The sequence below is a fragment of the Trachymyrmex cornetzi genome, unplaced genomic scaffold (genome assembly GCF_001594075.2).
Source record: "Trachymyrmex cornetzi isolate Tcor2-1 unplaced genomic scaffold, Tcor1.1 scaffold223, whole genome shotgun sequence".
NCBI lineage: Eukaryota > Metazoa > Arthropoda > Insecta > Hymenoptera > Formicidae > Trachymyrmex > Trachymyrmex cornetzi.
In genome coordinates, this window is record NW_017296881.1 from 1,084,205 (window position 1) to 1,098,247 (window position 14,043).

The 14,043-nt window shown below is 38.1% G+C and overlaps 1 protein-coding gene across 2 annotated transcripts in view; it reads left to right on the top strand.

The window, feature by feature from the left end:
- Positions 1 to 13,800, top strand: part of Blimp-1 (PR domain zinc finger protein 1) — a 39,021-nt gene extending 25,221 nt beyond the window's left edge. The window contains exons 1-8 of one of the 2 annotated variants that reach the window (XM_018506466.1): positions 1,321 to 1,483; positions 4,539 to 4,709; positions 6,683 to 6,802; positions 7,797 to 7,922; positions 8,034 to 8,160; positions 10,284 to 12,194; positions 12,872 to 13,213; positions 13,461 to 13,800. In XM_018506466.1, the coding sequence (XP_018361968.1) occupies positions 4,545 to 4,709; positions 6,683 to 6,802; positions 7,797 to 7,922; positions 8,034 to 8,160; positions 10,284 to 12,194; positions 12,872 to 13,213; positions 13,461 to 13,621 (2,952 nt within the window). In that variant the 5' untranslated portion in view covers positions 1,321 to 1,483; positions 4,539 to 4,544 and the 3' untranslated portion in view covers positions 13,622 to 13,800. Of the gene's footprint in view, positions 1 to 1,320; positions 1,484 to 4,538; positions 4,710 to 6,682; positions 6,803 to 7,796; positions 7,923 to 8,033; positions 8,161 to 10,283; positions 12,195 to 12,871; positions 13,214 to 13,460 lie in introns of those variants that run through there. The other variant, XM_018506465.1, reaches the window with a different exon arrangement.
- Positions 13,801 to 14,043: the final 243 nt, after the last annotated feature.

Sequence of the window (14,043 nt, forward strand, 5' to 3'; positions counted from 1 at the left end):
ATGAGCGGGGTGTGGATCGGGGTGATAGACGGGGTTGGAAAGTGGCGTACGATAAAGTGAGACGCACAGAGGGAAGAACGGGAGGATTCGGGGTGGCGAGGACCGGGGCAGGGAGCGGGAGAGAGAAATGGGAAACAGAGAGAAAGAGAGAGAGAGGGAACCTCCGGCAACGGGTCGATCGAAAGCGCAGCGCAGAGAAATGCACCACCTCTGCTCTGGTCTGGCAGCTTTGCGGGCGCACCACCGCGTCCGCGTCCGCGTGCGTCAGAAAGAGAGAAAGAGAACGCGACGGCGCGGGAGAGGGAGAGATGGAAAAAGAGGGAGAGAGAAAGGGACTGACGGAAGCGGAAGGGAGACCGACGTATATCCGCCGACCAATACCGACATAGGGGGAGGAAGACGAGAGGAGAGCCAAGCCAAGTCGCGTTGGGCTAGGTCAGGTCTACCCGAGTTCCACACACACCGTGCTCTCTTGCGTGTACCATCCCGCCGAGGAGAGAACCACACGAAGGCGGAGGCACAACCCCTTCACGAAAGAGAGAACCACCGCGAACCACCCGGTACTCGCGAGTGGGTTCTCCGAAAGCGCTTCGAAATTTTGAAAAGAAAAAAAAATCCGCTCGTGTCGCGCGTTCGCCAGCGACAACGATAGATCGGTGCCGAAGAGTGTGTTCGCACGGGAAAGCCGGTGATAGTGCGCGTTCGTCGGATGACGCTTCGAAAAGGATGACGCGAAAAAGATATCCCGATCGGTAGTGAATAATCGCTGGTGTTGATGCGCGTGTGTCGGGCCTTAAGCTACAATCGATCTCCTCTCGATCTCTGCCTCCCGAGGAAGGTGAAGGAAGTAAAAAAAAAGAGAAGTGAGAAAAGACATCTCCTCGAAGGAGATTCCGATCGTCGATTCGCTCGGTGGTGGCGGCGAGAATTGGCATTGTTGACAAACAACGAAAGTGACGGCGATTCGGGCAAGGAAATGTCGTCCGATCAGTAGGAATCGATTGCAATTCCCTTTTTTCGATGTCCTGATAATCGATAAGCGTCGTCGACGCGTAGGTGGCCGCGTAGGGACCGCCTAGGCAGCGAGAGCCGGGACAGCGATCGGCCTTACCGACGTAATTTCTCGCCCTCGTCCTCCGTGCAACCCTCGACGTGATCACAGTTGGATTAGATAAATGTTGAGGGTAAACGGCGCCCTGAGTCGCCCGCTGACGCGAGGCCAGGAGGATCGGGCCCTAAGTGCAACCGGGGTCGGCGCGATGCCGGTCTCTCTGAGGAACCACAGGATCACATAAAGGGTGCCCGCCGGTCCGCGACGATTTTAGAGCCCTTCGTACCGCGCACGCACGGTCGCGCAACGGCAAAGGGATCGTGACAGAAGAGGGTGTTCTCCGGGTGATCCAAAGTGGTGAACCTACCTACGCCACCACCTCGAGGAACAACACTGTCGTCGTGTTTGGCGGCATCCGATGCACCAAAAGCTGTGAGTATCGTAAATCCGGCTTCCGACCGATTGACATCGCATAATTCACACGTATCGCCAAGTATCAAGGAATACATTCGTCAAATTATAGAACGCCACTATAAGAATCGAAAATAACAATACAAATTTTCTCGAATAATTCTTTGCTATTCTGGAATCTAAAGTGAAAAAACACAGGGATGTACGCAGCCGACATCGCTGCCTCGGAACTAACGGTGGTGAGAAAAATGGAGCTCTGTGTATAGCCCTTCACTATCCCAAATATTTGGCAATAGTGAGAAAATAGGTTCTCTGATATATAAATATTCTTTTTTTTATGTATGTATGATTGTTTTAACAAATTTTACTTCGGAAGACTAGTGTAAGGGCCAATAGACATTTCAAATTTCGAATAGCTCCAATGGAGTATATTACAAAGGGATAATAGAAAATGGAAATATATATCTATATCATTTTCATTCGAAAAAGATTGATAATTATAAGCGATATAAAGAAATTGGAAAAATTGATAACGCGTAGCGACCGACCAAAACACCATATATATTCTTTTGCTGGGGATCGATCCTGTACAATCGCGGCTGCAATTTTTGCAATGTTGCGTCTGCAGCGTTCTTCCGTGTAAAATGCGATGTATTGCGTGTCATTTGAACAAATGCAGTGGCAGTTTCCAAATTTTTCGTTCGGAAATTTTATTGCAAGATGAAATTCTAGGAAGAAACAGAAAATAAAATACCGGCATCGATAAATATTAATTAAAACAAGTAATTTAATTATATCGAGAAATTAATAACGATCAATTAATTTTGGTGACATAAAAAATTAATTTTTTTTGTTTAAAAAGAATAAAACAGATATATAAATAATTGAAAGTTGATGAAAAATAAATATCGCACAGCATATGGAATAATCGAGAAAAATATATCTGCGCCAAACAGAAACCGCATTATATAATATTCGCCCTTTCGACATTTTCCGTGAAGGAAAATATAGGAAAAAAATAAAGAAAGCTTAGGATTTCGAATACAAAAATCAATTTTCGAAGGAACTTACAAGAGGATGAAAATAACCAATTATTCGTCGTCGAGAAAAACTTGAAAAGTCAAGCTTCTAGTCTAGTATCTGTAAAGGAGAAATTATCTCTGTAGAATAATGATTTAAAAAGGATTGTTAACCGCTACTTAAAAATCGCAAAGCTTTCCAGCGTGTAAATTTACATTTATTACGTTTCAGCAAAAGAATTAATCTCGAAAATGCGATGTCTATTTTGTAAGAAATCTATTTTCCTGAGAATTCGGGAACATGATAAAACGCTTTTGGTCGGAAAATCGCGTCGAAAGCATACGCGAGCGGTTTGCGATACCGGCGATGCGCGATTTTCATGGAAATCGAAATCCACCGGGTAGCGAAAACCCTCAGCGGGTGGTAGCGGACGGGGAGGACTTCGGAGTTTATGCCCCCGTCCGCCCCACCACCCCCTGCTTCTCCTTCCTTCCCTCCTCCCTCCCTCCCACCCCTGCAGTCGATCAATGCGTGGACGGGTTTCACTTTCGCGGTGTTAAAGTGTTGCACCACCGCAAATTGAAGAGCCCGCACTGTCGAGAAAACTGGATTGCGGATCGCGATTCGTTCAATGACATTTTCCGTGCTGGCAATTATTTGATAATTTTTTCATAGAAAAAAATTCTTTGTGATATTAATTTGATGTATTAATTATCTCTAACTACACGTGAACGGATGGTATTATTTCGAATACTGTGAGCATGGATGATACGTCATTCTCTTCGAATATTGTCTAAAATAAGATCTCCGAATCGAAAATATGTGGAAAATATGATCGAGAAATTATTCTAGATTACTGACCATTAGGTGTCTTTATTCGTTTGTTACTTATTTTTGTATCGATTTAGTCGGTTCCAAATAATTCATGTTTCGATTCGAGTATATTACAAATTTATCATTTCCCAGATTTGCGCGAATATATGGAGCAAGGAATAGAACTGCGCACCGCCAGGACTTTTTAATTATTCCTTCGATAACGATCGCGCCGGTTAACTTTTGCGAGACTTAATGATGACGCCTGAGTTTAATCGAGTGTGTTTGCTCGGTGATAAAAATAAAAAACGTAAACCTATAAAAAAAATAACAGGTAAAAAATAGTGGGCATCAATGGCGAAGCTTCGATTATTCATTCGAAGTGTTATTGAACGGACAAGAGTGGAATATACGAGCTCACTTCCTAGAGATCGTTAGTAAGTAGGATCGAATAACAAGCGAAAGATAACACACATGTGACAGCGATATGTACGATAAAATTAATCAAAATGTACTATAAAAATTCAAAGCCTTTCTAATGTATATATAATCCGCTTAAAAGGACATTTAATCCGTCATTCGATTGTACTTCCCGTGGCTACCACAGGAATATAAATTAACTACTATTATAAAATATCGTAGAATATTATAGAAGTCCTTAAGCTGTAATGCAGAATCTACTATAATTCATATAAGGGTGAAATTTGAGATCATTTTGCGCACGGAAAAATTTTACCGAAATATCTAAAAATTTAGCTAAAGATACACATTTAAAAATAATTTTGTTGAACCATCAAAATAATTACGTAGGAAACTCAAGTATGATAAGCAATGCTGTGAAAAATATTTATATTTTAGGAACTATATCTTCCTAGAAATTATTTTCCAACAAAATTATCTTTAGATTTGTATCTGGCTAAATTTTTAAATATTTTAACTGTTTTTTTTTTTCGTGCGATAAAAGTGGAGTGGAAAATTCCGTCAAATAATTTTGTTGTTAAATCTTTGTTTCTGCGCATCGTAAATGCAGCAGATATTCCAAATATAGAAAATATACCATTAACGTTCATTAGAATCATTTTCTCTCCGATCCAATTTCAAACTGTAATTGTATGTTATTAAAATTAAAAAAATAAACGATAAGGTTAGAAACAATTTAAAAAATGAGGAATATTTTTGCGCAAGTATTTCACGTTTTCCGACATCAAATGATATTAACAAGAGTTTTCGATTCTATTTGCAGCAAAGGATGGAGGCTAGCGAGTGGGATCACGCGACCTTGAGAGAGGAAGAATTCGAGCAGCATGCCGTATATTTGGTACCGGATGTGTCGGCATCACCGGGCGATACCAATCGTGCCGAGTCGTCCTTGCCACGGAACCTGGTCCTCAAGCCCTCTCAGGCCCTCAACGATGTATGTTCTTTTGCAAAAAAAAAAACTCGTCTCGAAATCTCAGTAGAGAGAAGGAGCTGCGTGTTTAATCGTGAATCGCATCAGATTATCAATTCTTCGACGCTATCTAAGTTCACACAAATTTAAGTCACGCGAAAAAATTGATCATTTCCGGAAAAAAAAATTACAATCTACTAGAATGAAACATTAAACCCCAACAAGCTGCAAAAATTTTGGGATTTAAATAGGTATTTGTACACACGAGAAATATTAATCATAGACTAAGAAAACTAGTACAAAAATTTGGTAATAATTTTACCTTTAGTCTCTCATTTAAAGTTTTCTTTTCATCTGTCTGTAGTTTATAATCAGCACAAGTTCCAATTATAATTTACATTACGTATTGAGTTTTCATGTTCACTGAAATCTTGTAAAAAAATTTTCTCAGAATTCTTCGATTTTTTCTAGGTATTTTTGTTGAAAATTCTATATAATATATTAGAGAATTTTTAATGTAACTTTGAAATAAATTGGAATTAATGAATTACAAGCAATAAAAACAAATTATATATTACAAATTAGCAGAAAGGGATTCCCCACGAGACTATATTTATCATTGTCTACAATTGGAGCCGCGAAACCTACATAGAGATGGTTCACTACAATATCGAGCTACCTTCCCTGAGCACTGATAAAAATTCCGTAAAAATCCTTAATTTCCCTAAGGATAAAAAAGAAATCTCTGAGAATTCTCTAAATTTTCTAGGTTTTTCCTAATAAATAAAACCTGGTTTTATTCAACAGAATATATATATCATATAATTTTTACAAAAATTTTTACAAAATAATTTTTCCTTTTTTTAATTTTTCCAATTTCTCATCAAAAGTTCCCGTATGAAGGGAGATAATAAACAGCAATGACATGAATTTTAACGATTGAAATGTCAAAAAGACATGATTTTTAGATAATTATAGGTTTTAAATAAATAGCGCGAAGAGAGAAACATGAAGTGCGCGAAAAGGCGTTGGCCGAACGACACCACGAAATCAAACTTGACCGAGAGACGAAGCTAATTAACTTACGAAGCATGACCTAGAGGCGAAGTTGAATCGTTACACTTTCCTCAACGCGGTAGAGGAAAGGAAGAATCGAGAACGTTCAATGCAATCGGCGCGAAACTTTTGCTCGAAGCTTCTCTACGCCGCTTATGAAATTTCGAGTCCGGCGTGGAAATCGAAATGTTCGCGAATCGCGCAACGGTGTAATATATTGAGAACGAGAAGCGCGCGATGGGCTAATCGACGTCGGTCGAGCTTCCGTTTGTCAAAAGAGAAACAAAAGCATCGGAAACGCGCGCTGGACTGAAAGCACCGAAGAGTTAAATTAGTTTTGCCGAATGGATGTTTCTATGCACTAGGGCGGATTCTATTCTAACGTGAGCCGGAATGAAAATAGGTTCTATCTTCTGCCACGTATTTTAACACAACGCCGGAATAGATGAGAACGGGCGATGAGAATATCGGAGGAAGCAAACAATACGCTTTTACCAATCACCGATCATTTATACATTTTAGTAGTTTTTGCGATTTCCCAAACGAAGCTTAAAGACTCAGAAAGAAAAATTTGTCGATAACGGCAAATTTTTCTACCGGATTTCGAATCCATTATGATTTACACAATTGATTTATGATTTCGAATTATCGCCATCGTAAAAATAACTCCTTATAACTACTTGTTATAATCCTTTCTACTTCATTTATTTTTTGTAAATTTGTGATATCTTTTATCAAAATATAAAATTTATATCAAGTTATAAAATATGATGAAACTTGTTGGAAAGAATTTTTTACTTGATGTGTAAATCGCAAGGACTAAATAATTCACTATGGATGTATAAATAGCGAGAGCTAAGAGGCTAATTGATGTTTAGCTTCAAATATGCATCATTTCTCAATTTTAGTCGACTTGATTAATCGGAAATTACATGTGACAGGTGTTGGGTGTATGGAGCACCAGTTACATCCCCAAAGGGACACGTTTCGGCCCTCTGGTTGGTCAGGTGTATACGAAGGATTCGGTACCGGCAGACGCGAACCGGAAGTACTTCTGGCGGGTAAGAAATCAATTTTATATCCCTACTTCAATCAGGATATTATTCGGATTACGCGGCAAATAACTCTTTATCGAGGCAATGGTCAATGTAGACAGATTCGATAATACTAATGAAAATTTAAAAAAAGAAAACGCAGAAAAAGGTTTAAGATGAGAAGCCAACAAAGAAACTGGTTTCAACCAATCTGGCAAGTCTTAAAGGAAAAATCCACGAGAGCCATTGATACAACTCATAATTTATCAATTCGTTACGATTACTTGGTTCCTCCACAATTTTTTCACGAAACATACGATACAAATCACGATAAGAGTTAACAAACGCAAACGTTAATCAGTGCATTTGCAATAGTTTTATGTAATAATTCAGTATTTTCTCATAAAAAAATATTTGAAAAAATATATATTTGTAAAAATTTGAATTGTAACCTTGGTTGGTAAAATATAACTATAGAGGCTCTTTATAATCATAATTATCAAGAAAATATATTAATATTTTTATTGACAACATTTGCATTATAAACTCTTCAACAAGTATCATGTAACCTAACTGTTTCTTTTACTTTATATGCTTCGTAACTTTTTTTATCAATAAAGATACACACATTTACTTGTTATTATTACGTTTCTCAATGTCTTACGTTTCGAATGAAAAAAAGATTTGTTATTATCTGTTCATTTGTATACCATATTTGTACAAAATACTCAATATGTTGTATACATGATAAAATGTGTATTATAACATGGAAGGGTTAACGATGTAATAGTAAACGATCGATGTTTATAGCGTTAGTTAAAACTGCTACCAACATGAAACTTTGAGAACATATAAGAAATTTAAAAGATTTTCAGATATTTTTTTGACGTTTATATGTTTTGGAATATGACGGAACATATCTATAATCAACGAATGCGTCCATAATTAAAAAACCGTCACGATATTATCATGGAACCGTTTCAATCGTCGTAAATACAAAAATGATTTTCGCATTGCTCAGGTATACAAGAACAATGAACTGTTCTATTACATCGACGGTTATGACGTCCAGAAATCGAATTGGATGCGTTACGTGAATCCCGCCTACTCGTCCGAATCGCAGAACCTAATAGCATGCCAGTATAAGGTAAAGTAATTTTGCAGATCGTATCTTGTGAAGGAGAGCGTATATTTTAAATCGCGTCTATATTATGCGCAAGGAAAAAAGCTCACAATTGTTGCTGCATCCGTGTTTCAGATGAACATTTATTTTTACACGATCAAGCCAATATTACCGCATCAAGAGTTGCTGGTTTGGTACTGCAGGGAATTCGCGGAAAGGCTCAATTATCCGCTCACCGGTGAGCTGATGCTTCAGAGAATACGTAAGTAGATATATACTCCCCGTAAGCTAATATAACGTGGAAATGAAATTATAATATGAAAATTTAATGTGCAAATCAAAATCTCAATATACCGCTAACACGTGTAATACATTAAAACGTTTAGCGTTGTGAGGAAAGCTATCATTTATAGCTTGTATTAAATCTCAATTGATTATTCATATATTTCTATCACCATATTTCATGACATTTTTTGTTGTCTGTGTTTATGAATAGTCTTCTGTATAAAATAGAAGTTATGATTATTTAAATAGCTAGTGTCGCATAATACGATTTAATACGATTTAATTCGAATTAAGAGAATTTTATGTGCCAGCTGTGTCCACCTACACAGCAAAGAACCTTTCAACTATATGTATAAGCGATTTTACAAGTTATAATGTAATGTTACAGAAACATTGTAAACCAGGGGTGGTTAACTTTTTTTTCTGGCGTATTATGGAGATTCGAAAATCTTTGGTGTGTCACTTTACTACAGAATTAAGCAAAAAAAAAAAGACCGTAATCTTACTTATACTTTCTTCTCTCGCAATTGAAAGCAAAAAGACTTTTTCTGTTAAACAAAGTTTACTTCTTTTACTGTGTTCTGTTTTACATTTGTTTTAAGGTAAATGGTTTAGCATGAAAATGAGCAAAACGAACGCAGCCAGAAAACTCATGTAAAAAATAAAGTTTAGTGGAGTACAGTTCCTATTTTACTATGTCATTTTTTATTTCTTTTCTCAAACACAGCGCGTGCTTCTTTAGACGCACTTACTACTGAGAATGCCTTTGCATGTTAGTAATATATTGTGGGTTAGCCACCCCTGTTGTAAACATATATAGAGTGTCTCAAAATTCGTGAATTAAAATCTACAGCAAGAAAGTTCATTTTCGAAAAATTAATTAAAAAATTATTTGTAAATTTTTATTTCAAGCGCTACCTTCTGAGATATAAAGATTTAAATGTGTAATTATAGATTACATTTAGTCGCCTGTGAGTAAACTGAAGTGCACGCTCATCAGCACTCACTAATACTACGCGCGACTCATGGATAGGTAACCATTATAATTGACCACATTTTAACTCTCATTATCTCAAAAAATACTGCTTAAAATAAAAATCTACAAATGACTTTTTACCTAATTTTTCTAGAACTTTCTTGCTATAGCATTTAGAGCCACGAATTTTGAGGCACCCTGTAGAATATAGCAAAGTTACAACCAAATTATGATAAATCCAAAACTATGTATTGGATTATAAATCTCGTCAATAGATCTTATACATAAAATCCTACTAGCATAAATCCGTAAGCATAATTGGCACGGACAAGCAAGTAAGTAAAATAGATACACACGAAAGCTGTCTTCAAAAATCTTTACAGTGCAATCGAATGTCGTATAGTAAAATAACATTTTGTGAACTTGTCTTTGTTGTGGACTAAAAGCTCATAAAATGAACTTCTTCTGTCTATTTTCTCATTCCTTATTATATTTGTTTTAATCATATTTAAAATAAAAATAGATATGGAAGGGAAAGTTCATAAGAAAGACATTGTTTAGTTTCGATGAGTTCACTATAGGTACGAGCGTTCGATCGTATAAAAGAAAATATAATAATAAAATTTATTTAAATAATAATAATAAAATTTATTTAAATAATAATAAAAAGCGATATTTTTCTCGCTCACATATCCGAAATTGTAATCTTTTTATGCTGCTTGGATTGTGTCCAAATTTACTTAAGGATATATATTACACATACTTTTCAACAAAACGAAAAAATTATTAAAAAATTACAGATTTTTCTATATTATATTTTAAAGTAATACAAAAAATTTAGTAGCGATTTAGGGACCTGGATAAAAAATGATTTCAATAAGTAGATGTTTTTAAAAAATAATTAAAGTGAGAAAAATTTCATTTAAACTATAAAATTGATTTATTAATTATAAATATTGACCTTAAAATGTTTAATATGCATATGATATTTATTTTTATGCAGAAAGTATAAATTTTCAATTTAAGCTTCTTTTTACAGAGTAATAATACTATCTTAAATATTATAATATTTTTATTATTATTATATCTTTTTATATAATATATTCATTATCAATTATTTTCAGGACAACAAGTACAACAATCAACGCTACCAACGGAAATTTCGCCCGCCGTCGACGTGATATCACCTCTGAAAGATCCATCAATCTACGAGAGGCGTCAGATGACACCAACGGATGGTTCCGTGAGGTCAGACGAGGGATACCATTCAAATGGCTATCACGATGAAATTTTGACACCACCAGAGGAGAGCAGTGAGTCCGATAGTGAGAACAACTACGTGTTGGATTTCAGTAAAAATGCCAAATCGTCAGTGTGCAACGATGAGATTCTGAAACAGGACAACACCGCGGCGAAGAATGAATACAGGAAAGTTAAGATCAAAATTTCCAAGACCTACGGTAACTTCCAGGCGACAAAGGGCATAGCTGACGGCCCAACGAAGGATAAGGAGCAGGAGTTGTCCAGTCGAGCGGTCACTCCGGAACTCCAAAAGCCGGTATCACCCGTCATTCTACAGAAAAGCACGGTTCTATCGACCGTGACTGAGGATGAGATATCCGAGAAGAACATGAAACCTTTTTACGAGCCGGAAGTCAAAGGTGGTAATCTGCCGATGTCCGGCAGATCCGCCTACATAGCCAACCCCAGCAGTTCTATTCTGGAGAACATTCTACTACGTAACAGCACAGACAACAACAACAATAGTCACAACCATCATCACAATGGCGGCTCGCAACAACACCATCAGCATCATCAGCTACATCATCAGACTCACGTAGACTCAGTGACGCCGCCGCCCTCCAGTCCCACCGAGATGGCGTATTCCTACAAGAAGTCTCATCGTTACGGAAACATTTTGCCCTGCAGCCCGGACTCTAGTTCGAATCTGCCCCTACAAACGGACTCGTGCGTGAACTCGACCAGTGGCAACGGTGGTGCGTTATCTAGCATGCAGAGTCCCACCGGTAATCTGCACTCGAGCACAGGAGGAGGGCTGCATTCGAGCACCGGTGGAAACAACGGCAGTTTACCGCCGCATCCGGGAAGTTTGCACTCGTCTAGCAACGTCGGTAGCGGCATACATTCCAGCACGAGCGTGCTCTCATCTAGCGCGATGCTAACGTCTACCAGTCCGCATTCGGCATCCACAACGGCAAACGGTTGTCTGCCCAAGCGGAAGACCAAATCACCGTCGCCATCGTCAAGTCAGAACGGCATATCCACCCCAACAACGATCCTTTACTCCGGCAGCTCCGGGACCGCTGGTTGTCAGATCGAGTCCGCCAGTCCGGTTTACCCAAACTCCGCTGGTAGTAGCAGTAGCAGTACCAGCAGTAATCAGAGCATCTCGCCGATTTCGCCGATTCAATCGCCCTCATCCTACAGTCCGTATGGTAGTCTGTACGGTCACCAGAATAGTTCGCTGCATCACAATATGGGCTCGTCGTTGTCTATCAACTGCACCGCCTATTCGCCCACGCCAAGCGGTAATGTCGTTTACGAGAGGACGACGGATGGCAGACGGCTAGAGGCTACCAGCAGTGGCGGCCATCAATTGCCCACCTCATCAACCATGCAAATTGATGGCAACCAGGCGTTGATCACCGGCACGCACAATCTTCATCTCGGTCATCATCCGGGTCTTACCATTCATCCAAATTCCTCGTCATCTCTCAACAGATACTCACCGGCGAGCTCCTTATCACCGGACGATCACGGTTGTTCCCAGAGCGGCTCCCTTAGCCCCAATTCCCAGGGCTCGAGGGGTTACAGGTCGCTGCCTTATCCGCTCAAGAAAAAAGATGGCAAGATGCATTACGAATGCAACGTCTGTTGCAAAACCTTTGGTCAGCTATCAAATCTCAAGGTACACCTGAGGACGCATTCTGGCGAAAGGCCCTTCAAATGCAACGTTTGTACCAAAAGCTTCACACAACTCGCGCATCTCCAAAAGCATCATCTCGTGCATACCGGTAAGCTAATAATCTTGAGTAATAATCTTGATGTAATTGTCGAAGTAATTGGAAGTAATAAAGTGATATCTTCAGTTTTTCAGTACATTATTATTAAGGGAGTCATAAGCCGTCTGTGTTATCGACTAAATCATAATTTTTATATAAAAATTATTTTTATCCTCTTTTACAGATTTAAAAATCCTTTCCTAGGATTAAAGTATACGTGTCTGAGCGATAGAGTTTATGCTGAGAACGACAAAAAATTTTAAGATTGAAATCTTAAGAAAAATTTTTTGTCATTCTCGATATAAACTCACAGACACTATTAATGCGTATACTTTAATCCTGGGGAAAAAATTTTCAAATTTGTAAAAGAGGAAAAAAGTAATTGTTATACAAAAACTTTTTTAATAATTACTTTCCGCTTTCGTATATCCCTCGCGTGCAAAAATCTAACAGACATTATACTGCGAATCGTAATATCACATTACAAGTGGACGACTAATTAATATATACATAAAAAGGATTCTTGATTCTTTTCTTTACGTCTGAATGCAACATTTCCTAAGTACAAATGAGATAATAATTGTCATGATAGATACAACTTGCTTATCAAGAGTTTGATTAAGATATTCTCTACTGTCAAATATTTTAGATAGTATATGCACATTTGTATCAAATACGATTGTCCTCAGGTGAAAAGCCGCACCAATGCGAGATATGCAAAAAGAGGTTCAGCTCGACTTCGAATCTAAAGACCCACCTTAGACTGCACTCTGGTCAAAAACCGTACGCCTGCGACCTTTGCCCCGCCAAGTTCACTCAATTTGTTCATTTGAAACTGCACAAGAGGTTACACACAAACGAACGACCGTACACCTGCCAAGGTTGCGATAAAAAATACATTAGCGCGAGCGGCCTCAGAACCCACTGGAAGACAACGAGCTGCAGACCAAACAACATCGAGGACGAGCTTGCACTCGCCGCGGCCGTGGGTTCGCCGACGTATTACGAGTACGGTCCTGATATGAATGTTGGTAAGTATGGACTCTCGATAAGTCTACAATCAAAGTAAAGGAACTGCTTATCTTTCGTTGATGTACGTTGCTAAGATAATGCTAAAGAAAATTCATTAAAACGTTCAAAATATAATATTAATCGGCAAATTTGTCGACATATTTAGAATCTCGGAAAGAATTAATCGATTATTCAAAAGCAGAATAAATGCGCTAGGCATTAGATAAGGAAATAAGGATAACGCTGGATGAGCAATGATCCTTGCAGGAAATATGCCCAAGGAATGCGAGTTGGAGCACATTGATAACTACGACAGGCATGGATCGACACATGGCCCGCACTCCACGTCCCTCCACAACCTGGAAAATTCCGTGGGTCGGCCGAGCGTCATAGAAACGTCCCAACCACACATTATCGAGTGTACATAAGTACATTACAATGTTACGTAAATACATAAGTCACATGATGGGGTATGAGCCCCCTTCTGCTCGAACGCAAAATGCAATCGTGGAAACGTAAGAGAGTTGCTCGCGACAGAAAAGAGAATGGACATGGGAGCTTTCCTACTCTGGAATGGCAGTAAAGAACAGAGCTTTTGCAAATAGTGTCGCACAAGAAATCTTCGCAAGCTCTTCTTCTTAATTTCGATGAAATATTATGGTGGATTTTTAAAACGATAAAATAATTTTCATAGATTTCTATTAATATTTTCTTTAATAATCTAATTTGAGAATTAAATTCTTTTTCTATAATTGTATATCCTGGAAATCAAAAATACATAATATTAAAATAATATGAAATAATATATTTAAAAATTTTATTTATTTTGTTTTTCATTATTTTTATTATT